Source organism: Caretta caretta, chromosome 16 (genome assembly GCF_965140235.1).
Source record: "Caretta caretta isolate rCarCar2 chromosome 16, rCarCar1.hap1, whole genome shotgun sequence".
Taxonomy (NCBI): domain Eukaryota; kingdom Metazoa; phylum Chordata; order Testudines; family Cheloniidae; genus Caretta; species Caretta caretta.
In genome coordinates, this window is record NC_134221.1 from 24,294,339 (window position 1) to 24,316,106 (window position 21,768).

Consider the following 21,768-nt stretch of genomic DNA (forward strand, 5'->3'; position numbering starts at 1 on the left):
ACCACCACGGTATAATTCTAATGTTTGGTTCAATTATGTAATGTGTCATTGCTTCAGGTGTATCAGCAGTGGTTCGGCCTAAAGTGCACTATGCAAGACCCGCTCATCCGCCACCAGATCCCCCAATCTTGGAAGGGACTATGGGAGGTAATGAGGCCAGATTACCAAATTTTGGCTCCCACATCTTAATCCCAACCGATTTGGAGGCGTTCAAACAAAGGCATTCCTACCCAGAAAGACTGGTCCGCAGCAGAAGCTCTGACATAGTGTCATCAGTTCGGAGACCTATGAGTGATCCTGGCTGGAACAGGCGGCCTGGTAATGAAGAAAGGGAGCTTCCTACACAAACACCCAACATTGGGGCAGCTGCTTCAGTGGTTGCACCTCAGTCCTCTTCATCATCCCCCAGTAAAGACTCCTGTAGAGGAGAGGTAAGACATTCGTTATGAAGCTGAACTGATTTTGCATGTTTGTTTTTCTTACATGTCATTTTTGAGTAGAAATGTGTGTTTAGTGTTGTTAGCATTAAATATATTAATTAGGGAAGCATAGTGCAATTCTGGCACCTTCTGAAAGGTGGCCTGTAGTATGACTTATAAAAGTCAAAGCTAAGATGTAAGAGATTTTCTTGGATTGTTGTAGACCAACTTTTAGTCCAGATCAAAGGGTTACACTCAAACTTATAAACACCCCTCCAAGGGAGGACTTAAACTTTCAGGAGCAGGTTATTTTACTCTGTTGTAGTGCTGTTTTGCAGGTAATGTGAGATGATCTGTTGTTGGTAATCAAGAAAATATTTTTCAGTCTTCCATTTTACAAAATCATGTAATGATTTCAGCATAGTGTAGATTGAAATAAAAAGCTCACTTTCCCTATAGATTGAGGAACGAAAAGATAGTGATGATGAGAAATCTGACAGGAACAAACCCTGGTGGAGAAAGCGTTTCGTTTCTGCCATGCCCAAAGGTAACAGAGTCTCACATTTACACATTCTTGGCGCTTTTAGAAATGCTGCACGTGGCTTTCAATAAATCTGCACTTCGGTAGGAAAACTTCTGTGACTAACTCTCCAGTTACTGTGAGATCATATATTAAATGGTCAGTCTGAGTAGTTGACTACATGAAGGTTGCAACCAGTCCCGGCTCACAGTACTGTCTTCCCTTTCTATGTTGTTTTAATCCAAGATTGTTATGCTAATTACTTAACAAAATCAGGTAGTGCACAGTTGGAGATCTTGTAAATGATTCAATCTGTCCAGTAGATCACAAAAGAGTCTTTGAATTTATGGGTATTGGTACTGTTTTAGAAGTAAAGGATATTAAGTATACATTCAGTCTAAAAGATAATCTGTTGTATTTAAGACTTTGCATACATAAAATATTATCTAAATGTTAAACATCACAACACCCTTGTGAAAATAGAACCGCATTGTCCCCAGTTTACAGAGGGGAAACTCTTCTTAAATGAATTGGACTTAAATACTTTTATACAACTGAATTTTGTTTTTCTACAAGTTTTAGTATTGTACAGTGGATTGTGACTTTTATCAGGAACCATTAATTGGAAGTTGTTGCCAGAAACAATTGACATCGCTATAATCAATGCATAACTCTGGATCTGTGGACATATGGCTAGAGTAAATTTGTGAAACTAGCCAGTTTCAATTCCTAATCAGTAAATGAAAAATACTGAACTCAGAAGGCACTATGCTTCAATGCTTTTTGGGGGTGCTGATTGTCTGGCTTAGTTTAGTAGCTATTAAGGACATAATTTGTAATATGATCACAATAGGCTTCCTGTTTCAACCCACAGGCTTGGGTGTCATTAACTTTTGTATTTAAAGAGAACTTGTGTTACTGAGAAGCTTCAGACATCACTTTTGCAGTTTCTTACACATCTAAATGCCCTTCATGGAGCCTTTATTTGATGTTAAACTTCCTGTTTCTTACAGTTTCTCAACGTAGTTTGTAATTCCATGCTGTATTGTCTCCATGTATAATGTGTCTTATACAGACTTTCTGTAATTTCCAGCTCCTATACCATTTAGAAAAAAAGAAAAACAAGAAAAGGACAAAGATGACTTTGTGTCTGAGAGATTCTCAACACTTCAAGGTTTGTAAATGATATTGCCCTTGGAGCTCCTTTACTAAGACTATGCACCCCAAATGCTCTCCTGGAAGAGCCAAAACGTTACCTTTTACAGAAATGTATATACTAGTATAGAGAGAACATTTTAATATTCAAAATTAGCTTCCTAACTGAGGAGGTTATTGTGGTTAGTCAGTACTTGCCCTGAAGACTTAATGGGTTTTAAACTTGTTATGCAGTGTTGTTTACACTTAGCATTGAACTCAGCACCACATGGAGCTAATTCCTGTTATATTTTCCTCATTGTTCAGATGATCCCAGTCCCAGGCTAAGTGCACAGGCACAGGCTGCAGAGGATATCCTGGACAAATACAGGAATGCTATTAAGCGAACCAGCCCAAGCGAAGGAGCTATAGTAAATTACGAAAGTGCAGGTAAGAACTTTTCCAGTGCTGCAGCTACAACATTAAAAAATGGGCAACAGAAAACCTCTTGGTGGTAATTTTGAGCACCTCTTAAATATTCTAGTCAAATGATAGTACCAACACCTGAACTGTATTAACACTCTCTCTCTAGTGCAAGGAGGTTTCTCTTTTTGTTTAATTTATAATTGCAGCCACGCTGATAGTGGGAGCTAAGCGATAATCTCCAAGGCCAGAACTCCTTGATTTGAATCAATTGGGATTTCTCAGTGTCGTTAGCTTATGCATCTCATATTAGCAATTTTTTAGAAAAATTGGAAAACAATAAGAGGACATTGAGATCTAAAACAGAATTATATGGTTCCTTTTAAAAGCAAATTGTACATTACATCTTTTGAATTTTTTTTTAATTTACTCTAAAATTCCTTTTTTATTTATTTATTTGATGGATGGACGGATTGACTTACGTTTCTTTTCCATATAATTAAAAAATCTTCTTGGAAATTAAAAATGAGAAAAAGCAAATAAACAATATAGTACTAGACAGTCAAGTTCCTTTCTATGAATTCTCTGTTGGAATGTTTGCTTAGAGGTAATTGGAGATGGTGAAAGTATACACGACTCTCCACGTGATGAAGCCCTGCAGAATATGTCAGCTGATGACCTCCCAGATTCTGCAAGTCAAGTAGCACAGCCACAAGACTCTGCTTTCTCTTACAGGTAAACGTAATATTTGTGTGTGTAACTTTGATTTTGGTGTTGGATTAACACAAAAGCTGAAGCCATGTGGTTGATCTGCAGAGAAATCATGATATATACTATAGATATCCTAAATCTTAATAGTGGAAAAGAATTAGTCTCCTGGGGACCAGTAGTATTGTTTCTTACTGTACACTTCCAGATGTTTTGTCCAGTGTAGTTTAAAATATGTAGTTAAATGATAGGATCTCCACCACTTCTACTGAGTGTATTTTTCAGGCTGTTGGAGCACACTCTCAAGAAGGTTTTCCTGATGTTCCACCTATATTTCCCTCTACTTAGTCCCACTCTTTTCCTCCCACTTACACTTTTTAGTATGCCAAATAAGTTCTCTCTTTCTCTGGGTCTCTTCTTTGTCCTTCTTTCCAGCTCCCTGATCATTTCTGTTGTTCTCCTCCGAACTTCCTCCTGTCTCTTTTTGGAAATTAGGGGCCTAAGAACTGAATACACCTGCCCAGGTGCAGTTGCACCACAGCTGTATAGAGAAGGACCTACACGCCTTTCCCATGATGTGATGCCTCCACGAATGCAGTCCAAAGTTGCATTGGCTTTTTGCTGCTATATCATGTTACAAGCATATGTAACCATATGCCCTTTTTCACCTATCATCTTTCTTATTCAGCTTTACTGCATTCTAGGTTTCTCCTTTTTGTTCTACCTCCAGTTTCTTCTAGCATTTGAACCTCCTGTGATAAAGGGTCTCATACTTATTTTAATGAACCTGTTTAACTTTTGGACTGAAGCAATTGATTCCATCTGTCTCTGTGCATATACCATTTAGGACTGACGCTTAAAAAAAACTCCCAGAATTGTATATATTCATGTGGATTCGTGTTTGCTAAAGGAATTAAGATATTTAGTTTGTGTTGGTAGAAAGCACTGAAAGGCAATTCCCTAATGAAGATCCCAGACATCTGGGCCGCATGCCTAATATAATACAGGGTTGATGTAGAGATGCTTAAATATTATACATTAAACTATGCATTAGCTAATATACACAAGGTGTCTGGATTGCTCAGGGGGTTGGTACTGGTATATTTTATCTATGGCTTCTAGGTCATTGCTTTGAATTCAGCCCTGCTTAATAGTGACTGAAAGTAGTTACTACCAATATCGTTTCAGTAAACTACATGATTTTTTGGTATTGGTCCAGTTATTTGTGGACTTATGCCTAAATAATTAGAGCATCCTGTATTGTAAGTTCTTTGGGGCAGGGACTGTTTTCTTATGTGCCAGCTGCAGCTTTTCCAATACAGTTCTGCACTTTTGGTACAAACATGTCTGGCACTTTGGAACTGAAAATGCTCTGTTGCTTATGTAGGCCAAGCTGTGCACCCCGTGAGAGAGAGCAGCCTGTCGCTGTTGCATGTGATATCTGTAGGCAGCAGTAGCACTAGAGAGATTCTTCTGCCTGCAGCACCAAATGGGCATTGTGTGGGCCTGATTTTGTGAAAATCAGGCTTCTCTAATTGTCCATCTTTCACCAAAATCAAAAGGATTCTGTCCATTAATGTTTAAAACGTTTCCTGAAATTCGGGAATTGATTGAATGCAGTGTTCAAAAGTTACTGGTTACAGACAAACAGAAATGCCAGTGAGTTGAATGTAGGGCTTCACTTCAGTTGGCCAATTATTAGCAACCTTGACAGTCCCAGTGGAAAGGCCAAAGATTAGTGTTCATAGTCCGAGAATTGTGGGAGGCCACTCCAGATCAGTGTTGAGGAACATTGCCAAAGCAGCGTGATAAGGTCTGTATGCTGTGCCTGTTATGGAAGGAGAATGTCAGTCTTCAGGGTTGCTAAGCTGGACACCTTTCACGAGCATGAAATTCACTGAAAAGATGTCATTAATTTTAGTTGGTAAAGATTCTGAAAGAACCAAGGTCTGGACTAAATTTCATGAAGTTGTATTCCAGTACTTACTGAAAGATACCTTTTCCAAAGCTAAGTGTTGAATGAGAGCAGTCTGTTGGAAGAGCTGAACTAGCGTATCGTCAAAAGCGTTAGTGCTGTTGGCACTATTTGAAAATATTAAATCTTTACCATCTGAGTCTGTTAAGATTGCATTAAAAAGTTTCTAGGAGATTTTAAAGATGTAAATACTTGTCATTGCAAGTGTGTTTTAAGCAACACTGTATTTAGAGAAAGTAACACTTGTTCTCTTTAGGGATGCAAAGAAGAAACTGAGACTGGCTCTTTGTTCAGCAGATTCCATTGCCTTCCCAATGTTGTCCCATTCGACAAGAAACGGCCTACCAGATCACACCGACCCTGAAGGTAAATCCTCTTACATGTACAAACACACACTTCTCTATTTTGCATTGCTTTTCCTACTCCTACCCTCATCATATGTTCTTGCATGCTTCCCCCACATATGGGACAACCTGCCAAATCCCAGTTTCCAGTATGTTGTAACAAGGTACCTCGGCAAAGTTGTAGTGTAGGCAGAATCTGAGTCTCCCAGGGAATAGCCTCCTGTTAAAACGTTATAAAACGGAGCTGCAGAGAAACTGTAGGAAAATGAGAAAGGATGCACTAGATGAGTTAGTGTCTTTTCAGATTAACTCAGCTTTTTTCTTAAGAAAAGTGTGCACATGTGTACATTTGCATGTATGTAATACATGTACGTGCAGTTCTAAGTTTTTTACTTGCAGTTTTTCCTTTACTTATCTCTTATCTAGGGCATTTAAAGGCCCTGCCTAAATAATTGTGGCAAACGTATATCAAAATAACACGAGTACTTAACATACATAAGTGTAATGGTTTGAAAGTATTATGTGCACCAACTTTTCCATGCAGCTCTCTCAGATAAAAGCACTCTTCCACCTCATTTCTGTCTGTGGGGAAAAAACCATGTAGGCAGTATACTAATTCTGTCATGTTTTTGGTCAGACAACGAAATTGTGTGCTTCCTGAAAGTTCAGTTAGCTGAAGCTATTAACCTCCAAGATAAGAATTTGATGGCCCAACTGCAGGAGACAATGCGCTGTGTAAGCCGCTTTGATAACCGGACATGTCGAAAGCTGCTGGCCTCCATTGCAGAGGATTATAGGTAATTTGTTTTGTGTATCATTATTAAGCAGTTGCCATGTGCAGATGGAAGTGTCCAACTTGGCTTAGCGAAAGACAACTTTCTACATCTCCACTTTCCCACCAAATGCTAAAATTCTCTCTCCTTTCTGGGAATTGAACCATAAAAGGCTTGAATCTTAAATCACCCCCAACTAGTAACAAACTCCAGTCAGAATGTTGGTAGGCCAGCCTGAGGGTGCTGCTCTGCATTGGCGTACAGGAGACCTGCATTTAGATTCCACTGCAATCTCTCACTTCTTGGAGTGGGAGGGCTGTGGTGGCAGTGAACCAGCAGTGGAATTTGGATAGTTGTGTCTTACTGCATAGGCTGAGGCACTGAACAGAAGGTTGTACGGTAGCTTGAATTCAGGACTTGCTCTTCCATAAAACCTAGGAGAATTGAGGACTCCTCTCATGTCAGTCTGTAACCAGGTTAGGTAGCTAGTGTCCTACTTCTGTCTTTATTGTGGAATTGCTAATGAGAGAAACATTTTTAATTTTAGGAAAAGGGCTCCATACATTGCTTATTTAACTCGGTGTCGCCAAGGCCTGCAGACCACACACGCCCATCTGGAAAGACTCCTGCAGAGGGTTCTACGTGATAAGGAAGTGGCCAACAGATATTTCACCACAGTTTGTGTGAGGTTACTTCTGGAAAGCAAAGAAAAAAAGATAAGGGAATTCATTCAAGGTAATTTAATGTAGCATGTGGGTCATCTGTACCTTTTTGTGTTCAGTATTTAAAAATAAATAGACTGTGCCTCAAGTTAGACTTCTAGAATAGATTTGTTTACTGGTTGAAACCAAGTCTGACTGCGTCTCAGAGGATACAGGGAACAATTGGTGTTTGGAAAGCTTATACATGGGATTCATCTTGACACAGGGTACCTTACTCTAGAGAACTACTGCCTTAAAGTAACTGCTTTTAAAAATCTATCCACATATAGAATCTGAAAGTAATCTGAGCAGAGAAAGATAGAGGAAAAAAGCGATGCATAGTCACTCCATGGTTTTGGGCTTTGCTGTGCTGCAGCTTAATAAACATTTTCACTGAGCGGAAAGGAGAAATTTGGTCCTGAAAGAACGTCTGAGCTGCTAGACTGGAGAGAATGGTGGCTGCAGGGGGGTGGAATTGATAGCTGTGCTTCCTGAGTGGGAGGAACCGAGAGGGGTGGCCAGTGGTCCTGTTACATTGCATTACCTTGGCTGCATTGCACGCCCTGTATTTTAGTATACGTTTTGTTACATGAATATGACTATAGTAACAATGCATATTTAATCAAATACAAGACTGGAAAATGGTACACGTGGGCTTTCTTAATCTCCTCCCTTCCTAGTGATAACGTCTGGCAGCCTTAATGCTATTGGTCCCTGTTGGTGACCTTTACAGTAATTATACTTAGCACTGTTCCTCTTCCTAGTGCCCAGTGAGGGAGGTAGACAAGTATCAATATTTGGGGGGGGGAGGGGTGAGTCATGAGAATTAGATAACTTGCTCAGGGCCTCAGATGAAGTGAGTAGTGCAGTGCCAACCAGAGTGCTTAGACCACACAGTCTGCAAAATGTATATTCTACTTTTTTCTAATTTCTTCATTGGAATGACCCTGTTCCTCCCCATACTCCCCCACCGACCCACAAAGCTACAAACAAGAATCCTTACCACCGTTGACCAGTTTCTGGCTCTACTTTCTGGAAGTGCCATAGGAAACTGCTTTAATTTGCCTTTTTAGTTGAGTTTCCTGCTTTTGCTTTGTATTCAGATTTCCAGAAACTCACTGCAGCAGATGATAAAACAGCCCAAGTAGAAGACTTTCTTCAGTTTTTATATGGGGCCATGGCCCAGGATGTCATCTGGCAAAATGCCAGTGAAGAGCAGCTCCAGGATGCACAGCTAGCCATAGAACGCAGTGTGATGAATCGCATTTTCAAACTCTCATTCTACCCTAATCAGGATGGAGACATTTTGCGTGACCAGTAAGTGAACAACACTAGATGTTCCTGAGTTATCTCACAGTTTGTAGAGGGAGAAGCACTGCTCTTTCCAGGAAACAAACTTGACTGCCTAGGCAGAGAAGCTAGCCTTACCACACAACCCCTTTGTTTTGCCTTAATTAATTGTTTACTTTAAATGGGTTTTCTGTATGAGAGAGAAACTATTTTAGGTTTTTACTTTAGCATCCTATGCAAAGATCTGCAGTCACAGCAAGCTACTAAAACCAGAGGAAAATAATCCTAACTGTATGATGTAGGAACTAGATGATAACCCCTGTAGTTTTGTGTTCCACAGTGGCTAATTAAAACCTTTGTCAGGGCACACACCCTCCATTTACAGTTTTGGTGTAGTTGGCCACGTGCCTCCTGGTTCTTCATCTTCTGAAAGGCACCAGGTTTTTGATTGCTGCAGCCAGCATGGTATTAAATTTGGTGTACCATAAGTCAAGTCCTGCTGTTAGTGAGGCCAATGCAACCTGACCATGGTTACTATTTGTAGATGGTGTTTCTGTTGTTCACTCTTATGTCGCAGTGTATCGTTCAGATAGGTCTAATTTATAAACTTGTCTTATTGCATGGGAAATCCAAAAGTGGGTTTTACCTCTTCTATGAAAACTACATTTGTTTGGCTGTGTCTCTTCTTTTCTCACTTCACTTTTGTTCCCTTCTTTTTCAGGGTCCTTCATGAGCATATCCAAAGGTTGTCTAAGGTAGTGACTGCAAACCACCGAGCCCTTCAGATACCAGAGGTAACATCTGCTTCTTCCCTCTATTTTTGTATTTAAAATTAGAGGAAATAACAGCACTTCTCCTCTTCCTAAAGCAGGCAACATAGCTGTACAGTTTACTCCTTGTCACTGGGTGATACTGTTGTTATACTCCACTGATGAAACAAGTCTGAAGATGTATTTACCATTTGTCACTTGTGTACTGATTAATATTAAACTAATATGAAGGGTCCTTTGTTTAAAAAAAATGCCACGAACAATATCCAACCCACCTGAACTGACAAGCAGTAACTCTGTTAAAGAAAAAAAAGGTGGCTTAGGTAAAGGGCTCAAGATTCATGTACATCGTAGTTGTGGTTTATATTCACCAGGTAAACTAAAATCTCTTCGTATTACCTAGATTGGAAAGTACTCCTAGTAATCTATATCCCTGCATCAATGCAGGGATAATTCTATTATTCCCAAGCAATCCCTGATGGACAGATATCAAGTCCAACCTTGGGTGTCTCTAATGAAGATAATTCTTCATCTTCCCATAGCTGCTGATACTGCCTTCCTTATCTTCCTAATAAGATTCCAGGATTGTCACTGTCTAGGTCTCACTCTGAAGCCTAGAATGTTTGTTGAGTCAGCATGGAGCAGTGGAAATAGCCACAAATGGCTGAGAGCTAATTTTGTTTAGAATATCACCAGCGTCAATCATCATTGGGACTTGTGGTTTGTTACCATCTAATTTTTGAGTTGTCAGCTATTTTCAGCTTTTTTACACACATGACTTTAAGAATTATACCTGTGCAACAGCACAGAATTTTAGCTACTAGTCCTAGCATAATGGTTTTTAACCTGGATAATACTTCGCCCTTTATGCAGCATGTTTCTTCCTCAGATTGCTTTACAACAGTAAATCCTCACAGCGCCCCCACGTAGGAGGGAGGAAGTTATTATCCCTATAATACAGGTAGGGAGACGAAAAGAAAACGAGGTTAAGTGAGTAGTCCAGTGTCACAGGAAAAAGTCCCTGTCAGAGGCAGGTCTAGAACTCATACATTCCTGGCTTCCAGTTAAGTTCCAAGGTCCGCACTCTGAACAGGTGAGGGTCAGTAAATCATTTTATATGGAAGCTAGAACCTCATGTCTCGGTCTTCTTCTGAAACATTATCTTGGGGAAAATCAATAACAGAACAAGCTGATTGTGTGCGAGTCACACCATTAATATTACTTATCAGTGTTGTTTTTATACACGTGGAATGAGGGAGGCTTCCTGATACATGTGTACTGTATTGATGTTGTCCCTTCATTTCCCATTCCTCAGTGTGCTGCTCCCGCCTTTAAGTCTCCAGTATTAGAGTGCACTGCAGAAGATCCTTAATCGCTTGGGCTGACTAGAATTGGAAATGTTTTTCTTCTTTTTAGGTGTATCTCCGGGAGGCCCCATGGCCATCTGCACAGTCCGAAATCCGCACAATCAGCGCTTACAAAACCCCACGGGACAAAGTGCAGTGCATTCTGCGAATGTGTTCAACCATCATGAACCTGCTGAGTTTGGCCAATGAAGATTCAGTCCCTGGGGCAGATGACTTTGTTCCTGTTTTGGTGTTTGTTCTGATAAAGGTGAGTCTTCTATCAGAGAACATAGATACTTTATAGATAGATATAGATATGTTTTTCCTTTAATTCTTGTGGTAAACCATCAAATGCTCTGAAGAGATGTTATGCATTCTGTTGACTGTATAGCTGATTTAAAGTGCAGACTTCATCTGTATGGCACAACTTGAACCAGGAAGTTAGTCACAGATGGGACATTGACTCCCAGATTTGCATATAATCAGAACGATCAGCTAGTGTGCTGTGCCTCAACATTGGCCTATGGCTCAGCTGGTACTGAGAGCAGCCTTGCCTAGGGCCAGGTTCCTCATCAGAACTCTGCACCCATTTGCTGACTCAAAAGAACTAGGAACTGGAGGCTGCTCTCACCTGTGTGAGCTGATAAAACCAGAGTCCTTTGTACCTGTGGAAGTCAGTGGTGACTGGAGGGAATTTTAAAGATCCTGGGGACTCTTTCAGGAGAGAGTAAGTGTTAACCCTAGTGCGTTAGTCAGCATGCCTCCTTAGCAAAGCCAGTTCTTGCACACAGTGCTCAAGGAGCTGCTGCTGAGTGTGGAATCTGTATTTGTCTGTACAGTCATTGCTGTACCAGTGTGTAATATTCAAAACCTAGGCTGAGGGGTGCTATATACATAACATTCCATTTCTGTTCTGTTACATTTGTAACACTTATCTTTAAAACATCGGTCTCAAACTTAATTGTGGCATGTACCTTTTCTTTTTCACTCCCAGGCAAACCCGCCCTGCTTGTTGTCCACAGTTCAGTACATTAGTAGCTTCTATGCTAACTGTTTAACTGGAGAAGAATCTTACTGGTGGATGCAGTTCACAGCAGCAGTTGAATTTATTAAAACCATTGATGATCGCAAGTGACCCGAAAGGGCACCTATGTAGACAGACTGTTAGCAGCAGAGAGCCTGTAAGAATGTATATCAACCCTTTCAAAGGCTGAAGAAATACTTTCCTTGTATAATATTGTACAAAGTGGAAGCATTTAAAAATTTTTTTACTAATCAGATTAATTAATTTAACAGATTTTCTTTCCTCTCTGTTTTGGTTGCATCTTTTCCCCCGATAGAGATTAGCACGGGAAAAAGGGACCACATTTTTCAGGTATTGTGGATCCTCAAAATCATTTAGGAAACTCTGCTGTCACTGCCCCTTTCACACGGACACTATTTTTCCCTTAGACTTCTGTTGATGTAAATTCATTCATTTTCTTTGTTTCCAACCAAAAAGATCATGGCAAGCACTTTTAAGAGCCTTTCTAGCTTATACACCTTTTGTAAGAAAACACCAGCTGCACTGAAAATTTGTAGCAGTTGACATAATTATTAATTGTACTTCACCTATGGTAAAATTAAAATCTGAGGACAATGTAAATATATTATAGAATATTTAATAAACTGCAGTCATCTTTGGACTCATTATCTTTTCAACCAGCAAACAAGCAGTTTCTCTCTCCTACAGCAGGTTGTGACATACTGTATTGGGTAATGAGATGACTTCCTCAATAGGATAAATTTAAAAAGGGCAAACCTAAATATTTATTAAAATTTTAATAAAGTTTACAGAACTTTCTGAAACTGGAATTTACAATTCACAGGGCTCTCACTTGAAAGTTTAAAATTTTGGGGTCGGGAATTAGAGCGTTTTAAATAAATAGTTTGGATTTATAGAGGAGAGGGGCTGTAAGTTTCAATAGATAAGTTCTAATATAAAAAGGAATAGTATATACCTTATTGTAATATTTTTCATCTGAAATACTGTGTATACTGTACAAACCCCAAACAGAATTCCTTACAGAACCTGAAACTGTAATATATATTTTGATTATTCACATTAAATACACATGCCAGGGGTTTCAGTGAATGTTTTTTTTACTATGTGTTCTTTGTATCATCTTCTCTAGCAGTGCAGGTTTTACTATTCATAAAAAATATTTTAAAGTACCACATTGTCCTTTATAAAACACATCATGAAATTAGTTCAGGGAATCTTTGCAGATGTCTCACCCCCTCTCCCTTTTGACACTGACAATTACGAGAAGAGCAGGTGCACTTCCTTGACGAGTGAAATAGTAGCATTCCCATAGCTGGCCCAAGCCATTTCTGATACTTGTGTGAGTGGTCACTGGCCTTTGTCATTGTAGATCTATCTTAAAAAAAGGACTTCAATCAATTTATTTTTTAAAAGGCACACTGCTTAACCCCTTGATGCCAGCATTACTCCTCGCTCTCTCCTCTTCCTACCAGTGCCCATCACTTTCCTGGCAGTGAGGTGAGCCAGAATTGTTGGCTTTGAGCAGTAAAAGAAATGACATAATTTGCATCCCTTCTTTAAATAGAAGAACTGTTTATATTTCTAAACACTGCTCAAAAATGGGTTGAAGATTTTTTTTGTGTACTTAAAAAGGCCAACGTACCACATGTTAGAGGCCACATGAGCTGTTTAAAAAGGGAATCCATAAAAATCTAAGTAACTATTACTTCTGAAAGTCATTAACTGAAATTAGAACAATCTATGTACAGTATTAAGTAATTGAGATGTGACTGTGTTACCCGTCTAGGCATAATTCAGTGAAAGAAACCTTTGTTTTCAAGGACTTAATCGTTAATGTGTAATTCAGTATATCATTTTTATCATGTTAAATAAATCATGGGGATTCAAGTGAGATTTTTTTTTTAAGTTTTGTTTATAGTCTTTCTCCTCTATTATAGACTTACAGGGTACAGCAATACTTTCTAGTAGCAATGGAGTTGCTGTAGTCTGCTTTACTGTGATCTTGAGTCTGAATGGCATTGTAATACTCTAGTTGTGTAGTCGTCATGGTTTTTTGGTGCTAATATATTGCATTCACAGCCCTGACCAATAACATTCAGCAGCAAAGCACAATATTGCCCTTTAAGAGAGAGTCAGAATTACATCTAAAAGCAATGTACATTTGTTATACCACAATTCAGAAGCGTTCTGTTGTGTTAAATTATCACTGAGTATTTGCTGTGTTGATATCAAACTACTGACGTACCCTTAATTCTGCAATTTTTGGTTTTAGTAACAGAGAATATTTGGTCTCTAAAACCTGTCTTATTCTAAACTGTTTTCTTATATTTAACATATAAGCTGTCTAAGGGGGAGCAAATGATAGTCAATGGTTATCATGCATCTTACCTTTTAATTATGAGCCGTCTGGACACAAAGGAGTTGATCAGCTTGATCGGGTCTTCAGGATTTATTCTCTTTACTGGAAAGTTCTTTCTCCTGGCAAAAAACATTTTCTTCACATTTGTATCACTTCACTGCTTTTCTGTATAGAAAAGTTATTGAAGAACTTGAACAATTTTTTAAATAAAATTATTTTAAAAATGGTTAATATTTGTATACACCCCAACGTAGGTGAGAATCTTCACAGCAGAATGGTCCATTGCTTCTTTTTTAACCTGCTATAAAAGCCTTTTATACAATGTTATAAATGTAGTAAAAGAATTTGGCTTTCCAAAGAATTAGGAATCTTATGGTAGTGTATGTCTCTATTTTTTCCTAGTGTTCTGATTTTGTTTTAAAATGTTAAATTATATGTACAGGAAGATGACTTTAAGTTTTCTGTTGTGCAATAGTAAGAAAATAAAGAGGGAAAGCACATTAAGGACCAAACAGTAAAAGAACTGTTTTGCCAAAAGGCTCCAACCAGCCATGCGCACACATTGCATTGAATCAGTACTTATGACTTCAGTGCTTGCTGTTAGAATTACTTCAGCCATTTAACGGTGAACTGAGAAATGTTTTGGGAGGTGGGGAGTGGAGGTTATTAATAGCAGATCATATATGCAGACTCAAGGCCCAATTATTGAAGTTCAGGGTGCTGCCTATATGAGTAAGGAGTACTCACCTGTCTGTGATTTCATATGATTGGGCCCATACATGTTACAAAGGCATTATTTTCCTCTGTTGGGATGGGGAGCAGGAGGGAAGAGGCTTGCTTCGTTCTTCTGCAGGGGAATCCCCTTTTACTTCTAACCCCTGATCATTTATCTTTTTAAAGCTTGTTCTTTAAGAAGAATTGCAATGTATGGCCTATTTTTTTTTTTTTTTTTGGTACTACCAAATACTGAATGTAACTGCCATAAATTTTAGGAAGAAGCCACAAACACAATCCTCTTTACTGTAGGTGAGTTTGTGGGGCACACCAAGTGTTGGATCAGATTGTTTGTTTGAAAATGCTGATGTTCTGTGAAGCCAAATTCTAGCAGAAATTTGCGATTTCATTGCCATGTTAATGCTGAATAGTTCGTAGAGGGAAATTAGTAGGCTAAGAAAGGGGAAGCAGTCAAGAGCAGTCCCACTTCTCAAAGCTGCATGAAAGTGAAGATATTTGTCTAAAGTCTAGTAATTTATGAGGCATATAAATAAAGCAGCCTTAGGCTAGCTGTGTGGCAGGAGACCTGGAGCAGCAGAAAACATGGTGGACTGTTGGGAAGGGAAAGTACTCCTTTTATTTGGGTAACAGCTGATAGCTTGGTTGAGCCTGTACTACTTGAGAATTAATCGCTGAGTTACTATTGTGTGTTCTGTACCTTTAATTGTGCTTCACCTCTATTTAAAAGCTTTGTACTGCCTCTCTTGAAACTGGTAAAGCCTTTAAAAATTTAAATTAATGAGCTTGCACAATCTTGTATACAGGAAACCCATCTTGTCTCTACTGTGATTATTAATGTATTATATCATTCTGTAAAAACTGATTAAAAAGGAGAGCAGTTTAACTGTGACTGAGTTTCATGTCTGTGCATTGTAACATTCATGTCATGTTCTGTATAATTCTGCAATGGCACTGAAGCCAGCATTGGAAGCTTATTTTATTGTAATATATACAACTTTGTTTCCACTAATTTTTGCACTTTGTTTTCAATTCAGCACTGTTCTGTAATGTTGCATCTGTAGACTCCTCCCATCTATACACATGTACAGCTCAAAGGGTGTGGTGTGGGGAGGGGCAGAAAGGAAACAAGACCCCAGTGCCAGGAAAAGGAGCTCTCCACTTCTAGGGCACTGGTTAATAGTGATGGTAGTTACCAAGTGGCCAGTTGGTGGCATGTGTGAAATGAGTTTGGGGACTTGCACTGCAGTGTGATGGACAGAGGTCTACATCACTGTTTGTACAGTCCTGAGCATAGTATTGCATTCCAACTCTCACAAGGTCCACCATCACTACTGAAGCTAATTGGCCCTGTTGCCAATCTCCACATGGAGCAAAGGATCAGCTACGTTTGTAGTGAAGTCATTCCTAGCCCTGTGCGGGTGATGGCTCTGTAACCTGGGCAGGACACACTGGAGGAAGACCTTTGTTACCTGTACTATACCTGATCAGTGGATAGAGGATTTCATTCACCATGACTCTCAAGTCCATAAGCACTAAAGTCACTTCAGTTTTTCTTTCCTTTTTAAAAATGTCTCCTATTGGACATTTAAGACCATAACAAATGGTTCAGATTAACATACTGCTGCCTGAAAGATGAATAGACGAACTATTCTAAACAGGTTAATCTACTAGTAACCTCATTTAACATTATCTAGCCGCTACAGGGTAGATTTTGCTAGGCTCTGTTCTTATCCATTTAATTTGACTAGCAGAGTGGAATAATTTGCAACAGCCCAACACCTGTTGCAAGCCCAGATCTTATACAGCAAGAATCCTGCAGCTCTTACGGATTATGAGACAGTGCTGTGGTTTGCAGCTGAAAACATTTACATGGTAATTGTCACGGAGTGTGGGGGAGTCCAGGCCCTGCACCCCTCTTCCTGGGATTCACTGAGACTCTCAGCCAGCCAGTAAAACAGAAGGTTTATTGGACAACAGGAACACAGTCCAAAACAGAGGTTGTGGGTACAACCAGGACCCCTCAGTCAAGTCCTTCTGGGGAGCAGGGAACTTAGACCCCAGCCCTGGGGTTCCCTGCATTCCTCCACCCAGCACCAAACTGAAACTAAACCTCCCCAGCAGGCTCCCTTCTGCAGCCTGTCTTCACATTCCTGGGCAGAGGTGTTTGTCCATTACAGAGAACATTTTCCCAGCAATATAATTTAATGTCAAAAGTGAAGTCGTTAGTTTAAATGTGCTTCTGAAAAGAGTTCAGCAGGAGTTAATTTTGTTCACATTTTGTCCACTTACAGCAGCCTCAGTAAGAGATCTGGTTTCATAAAGCCTTTATTAACAAAAATGAAATTCACAACACATCCTCCTGTCAGAACAGAAATGAGTAGGGAATACTTAGCGCTGCACTTCTCCAGCATTTTTCATATAAGGCTCTCAAAGCATGAACCACTTTTGTCAGATAATTGTGATTGAGGAAACAAACACAGAAGGGTGAAATGACTTGCCCATGGTCACTCTGTAACGGCTGGAAAGGGATGCACTACTTGGCTGCTACCTATGCCACAGGGAGGGCTTCTCATCAGTGTCAGTAATCCATCTCTCTGAGAGGCAGTAGCTAGGTCAACAGAAGATTTCTTCTAGTGACCTAGCACTGACTACACTGGGGGTTAGGTCAGTATAACTACATCTTTCAGGGGAGTAGACTTTTCACACCCCCTGAGAGCATAGCTGTACCAATGGCAATTCCTAGACCAGGACAATGGAAATGAGTGTTCACAGCTTAAGGCTCTCCGTCAGACCTACCTCACCTCCTGTGTCAGGGGAAAGGGTTTACTGTACATCTATGGGGCCTATTTTGCTCCCTGGGCTTGGGGCTGCTGGAAAAGCATTTCACCCCCATCACCACACAGCTCTTCTGTTGACACTTGTCTGCAAAACCTTTTGGGGACAGTCAAGAACCTGTCTTTCCAGGGTGGAGTGACTGACACAAGCTGTGCTGGTTTCTTCTGGCAGGAGATCTCACGAGGGGAATAGTAGCTGGGTGGAAAATCAAGCCAGGGCCATAGTGACAGGTAAGAGAAATGGGAATGAACTCGGCATTTTGCCCTTTGGGGGAAGTGGGCTGGCTGCAGGTGGGTACAAAGGTGTTTTTGCTTGTAGGGTGGGCTCCTGGGGAGAGAGCTTGAGATCTGCCAGTGAGACTTGGCTGTAATGGAGTGAGTTGGGAGGACTGTTTGGGGGGAGGGGTGTAGCTGGAGCCCTATGTACATCACTCCTGGGGTACGGTGCCAAAGCAGGGTGAGATTAACCGTGTGTCTCCTGCTGCTGCCTCATTCCATCCTGTTCCAGTAAATGCTCTGCTGTCCGAGGAGGTTCTATTGCAAACAGGGCTGCGCGCCCCCTGCCTCAGGGTGGTCGAGCAGGTGCAGGTCTTCAAGCGTCACATGTACCACCTTCAAACAGGACGATGCAGAAAGTTACAGCCCACCGCGTGAGCGGTAGAGGTGTGTTCTCCCCCACCCCACCTGCGGACAGGTCCCACAACATGGTTCTGTGCTCTTGTTCTGGGTCAGATCCCCAGCTGCTGTAATTCCTGGTCTGTGGGAGAGAGACAAGATGGGGGAGGTGTAACATCTTTTACTGGACCAACTTCTCTTGGGGAGAGAGACAAGCTTTTGAGCTACCCTGAGCTCTTCTTCAGGAAGATAAAGCTTCAGGAAGAGCCCGGGATAGCTCAAAAGATATTACATCTCCTCCACCCTGTCTCTAATATCCTGGGACCGACACAACCACACCCATGCTGCCTGGCTCCATGGGAGTGGGTGAACTGCGCCAAGTTACGCTAGTGAGACTCTGGCCCCCTGTTATGCCCTTAGACGCTTATGGTTTAGCTGGGCGGGGGAGAATCACAAAGCTCCCGTCTTACCCCATGTAAGCACAAGAAGGGGCCCTCAGTGCTACCGCAGAGCAAAGAAAGAGAGCCAGGCCGGGGGGGAGTCTTTGTGCTGGGATGCTGGTCTCTTGCAGCCAGGCTCATGGTTCCCATAATGGAGCTTTCTGCTCTGCAGCTGCAGGAGCCAGGATCAGGCCTCATGGAGCTGAGCTGCCAACAGCTGTTGCTGAAGCTTATGAGCAGAGCTAGTGTGCCCTGGAGGGAGGGCTTCACATAGACACTGGAAGGGCAGCTGCCTTGCCGGGCTCAGCTGCAAGGGAGGGGCATGCAGAGCAGCTCTTTACTTCTGCGTGGGGCGCAAAGTCCCCTTACCCCGAAGAAGAGCAGAAAGAGATTCACTCTGGAGCCAAACTGGGATTCTTCTGTGGATGGCCTGAGCTCTGTCGCTCAGGGAAAGCCAGGGACTAGGAGCCCACCGGTTGCTGTGGAGAGCCAAGTCCCACCCCAAGCAATTGACAGGCGTGGTCCTGCCTGTTGCAACTGCAGAGCAGAGGCACGTGGGCTGCCAGGATGACTAGCCTAGAATTGCCAGGGCATTAGAATCCCCTCTTAGGAGATCCAGGCCTGGATTGTTGCAAGAAACTGCAAGACTGATTCGTCCTCAGCCCCTGCTCTGAGTGGCCACTGTGCTTTCTCACCAATAATTAATTGGCTGTGCAGGCAGAAAATTATTAATACAGGGTGATGTCCCTCCCTGCCTGACTTGGGAGCTGGGATGGATGCAGGCATGAGAAGCAGGTTTTTTTTACTCACCATTCCTGGTTTATTAGCTTTCTGCATCCTGCCCCAAGCACAGAAACATGAGATGAAGCTTTAACACTTCCCTTTCTCTGATCATTAACCCTCTCTAATGCTGTGACCTCAGAGAGGCTGCCCGATGCAGCAGGGAAGGGCTTTCCAGGCATGTACCTTGCTGTGGCCTGGGTCGGGATAGTTGCAGACCCCTGCTGGGAAGGCAGATCTCATTAAGTTCTTCAGCTCCTTTGGGTAAATGTAAGTTGGATACTTTGTTTTCTCCAGGCCTATTCCTCCTTCCCACTTTAAATACAAGCAGACAGGTTACGCTGGACGATAATACAAAATGGGCGCATTGTACACAACCATTTCCTCCCCAAAGCAGATGTGAAAAGGGCCCCATCACATGCCTCTTTGCCATGAACTTTGGCACCACATGTAGATCATGGAAATCACTACAGCGTAAGGCTGCGGACCGTCCCTGGTACCGGTGCTGTAAATTCAGGCCCGGTGGAAGCTGCCTTTACTTTATTGCAAACCCACTGTCCATGCCCTAGCTAGCCATGCAGCTCTGTAGTCCCTGGAAGCCCACTGCGCCGCACACGTGCCACGTAAACATGGACCCGATGTAACACTAGAGCCAGGTTTACGTTAGCCTCCCCTTCGCTCCCAAGGCCCCCTCTCTTCGAGGGGAGCCTGAAGCAAAAGGCTGGGCTCCTTCCCCACCTCCTTTCCTCTCACCAGCCGCCGGCGGATGAGTCTGTAGGCCTGGTGCCTCCTGCTCCTATCACACTTCATTGTTGCTGCTTGCTCCAGGACAGGTGCCACCCAGAGTGGGATCCTGCAACAGACCACTCATGAGAGCCCAGCACACAGCAGAGACTGGCACCCGGGCCTAACGACACAGCTATCGCTGGACAGAGCTTTGTCTTGCCCTCTCGCTTTTCCACTGAGGACCCCCAAGCATGAACTCACCCTCCAGGATTCTTATAGACATTTTACAGGGCAGAAAACTCAGGCCTGTGACCAAGCCCCAGGAATCCAGTCACCCCTGCTTTAATCCACTAGACGCCACCTCCTCCCACAGCCAAGAATGCAGCCCAGGAGCCCTGACTCCCAGTCCCCACAGCTCGGATCCCTTAGACAACGCTCCCCGGCCATCTCCAGTTCTTAGCTGGTTTATCTGGCCCCTGCATAGAGTTCCCCTGGCTTGTGCTACGTGCGCAGCATGTCTGGGTTTCCTCCCTAACCGGGAAACCAACCTTCACGGCCAACAGGCTGACGGAGCAGTGAGAGGAGCCCAATGGCTGGGAGGAAAAATACAGGCACATTTCCTGGCTTTGTGTGTGCTTACAAGGGAGTGCATGTGAGCACAGCCCCTATGCCACCGGCTTTAGCGTCAGGCAGGCACTTTGCCACAGCAGTTCCTGTCTTGGTCCAGGGCAGGGTCCTTCATCCCAGCATGCTCTGGGGAGCAAGGGAAGCTGGGTGGGCATGGAAAGGGCACTGCCATGCCAGCCCCACCTCTGCGTGGCTGGAGGGCCCCTCACTGTGGGTGTCCCTATGGCACTGAGTTACCAGCGGCCTCGCAGACCAAGGGGCCGAGCCCCACCCGGGTTCCTAGAGCCCTGGAGGAGGCAGGGGTCGCTTACCCATTCTGCTGACAGAGCCGTGCCATATTCTCCATGTGAGCTGGCCTCTCCGGCCCTGTGACTGCAGCCTGTGGACACCTGCGAATCCCAGCCAGAAGGCAGCGCACTGGGAAGGGGAGCTGCCTCTGCACAGGGCGGGCTGACCTTTTCACCCCTCATCTGGCTGGGCGAGAGCCGGCAAGTGACTTGCACCAGCCCTGCCTCTGTCCTCCGGCTCCAGAGCCTGGCTCCGACATGGCCGCACCAGGCGGTGCAGTGAGCCAAAGCCTGCCATGCACTGGGCCCATTCAGCGCCATGCTGCCTGTCTGGCACTGCCCCCGGCCCCAGGTGAGGAGGGGACTGGAGCAGCGAGGGGCCCTCTGCAGAAGAGGCCCTGCACCCACCACAAGAGCATCCTGTGCTGATAGCCTGCGGCAAGGGAGCATTGCACCGGCCTGACTCTGGGCGGGGGAGGGGAGATGCTGGCAGGCAGCCCCTGGCTGCAAGCCCTGGCTGGCCTCTCTTGTTCCCTTTCCAAGGCTGACATCTAGTGGCTGAGAGCCCCATGCTCATCCCCCAAGGCCCTTCCACCCCCAGGGCACCTGGCAGCTCCCACTAGGAACTGGCCCGAGCCCCTGCCTGGCTGATAACAGCTGAGCCCCTAGCCGCCCGGTCCAGATGGGAGCATGTGCCAGAGGAGAAGCACGGCGCATCACCCACTCAACTCCCTCCAGAGACCGTTCTGGTAGAAGCATCCGGCGAATGCGTTTGTCCCACAATCTCTGACTGCCCCTCTCCCCTCCCCATGCCCCCGCAAGGCTCAATGCTTCTAGCTGTCACCGTGGGTTATCGGAGAGCAGAGAACACAGGAACCGTGCAATGAAAACCCACCCATGCCCCCTCCTCCTGCAGC

At 43.2% G+C, this 21,768-nt stretch overlaps 1 protein-coding gene across 7 annotated transcripts in view; it reads left to right on the forward strand.

The window, feature by feature from the left end:
* GAPVD1 (GTPase activating protein and VPS9 domains 1) overlaps positions 1-15,551 on the forward strand; it is a 63,584-nt gene extending 48,033 nt beyond the window's left edge. For all 7 annotated transcript variants that reach the window (XM_048822549.2, XM_075120419.1, XM_048822548.2 and 4 more), the window contains 12 exons: positions 58-431; positions 879-966; positions 2,033-2,113; positions 2,401-2,523; positions 3,102-3,231; positions 5,436-5,545; positions 6,161-6,320; positions 6,844-7,031; positions 8,101-8,314; positions 9,009-9,081; positions 10,474-10,671; positions 11,398-15,551. In XM_048822549.2, coding sequence (XP_048678506.2) covers positions 58-431; positions 879-966; positions 2,033-2,113; positions 2,401-2,523; positions 3,102-3,231; positions 5,436-5,545; positions 6,161-6,320; positions 6,844-7,031; positions 8,101-8,314; positions 9,009-9,081; positions 10,474-10,671; positions 11,398-11,538 — 1,880 coding nt within the window. In that variant the 3' untranslated portion in view covers positions 11,539-15,551. The remainder of the gene's footprint in view (positions 1-57; positions 432-878; positions 967-2,032; positions 2,114-2,400; positions 2,524-3,101; positions 3,232-5,435; positions 5,546-6,160; positions 6,321-6,843; positions 7,032-8,100; positions 8,315-9,008; positions 9,082-10,473; positions 10,672-11,397) is intronic.
* The last annotated feature ends 6,217 nt before the right edge of the window (positions 15,552-21,768 follow it).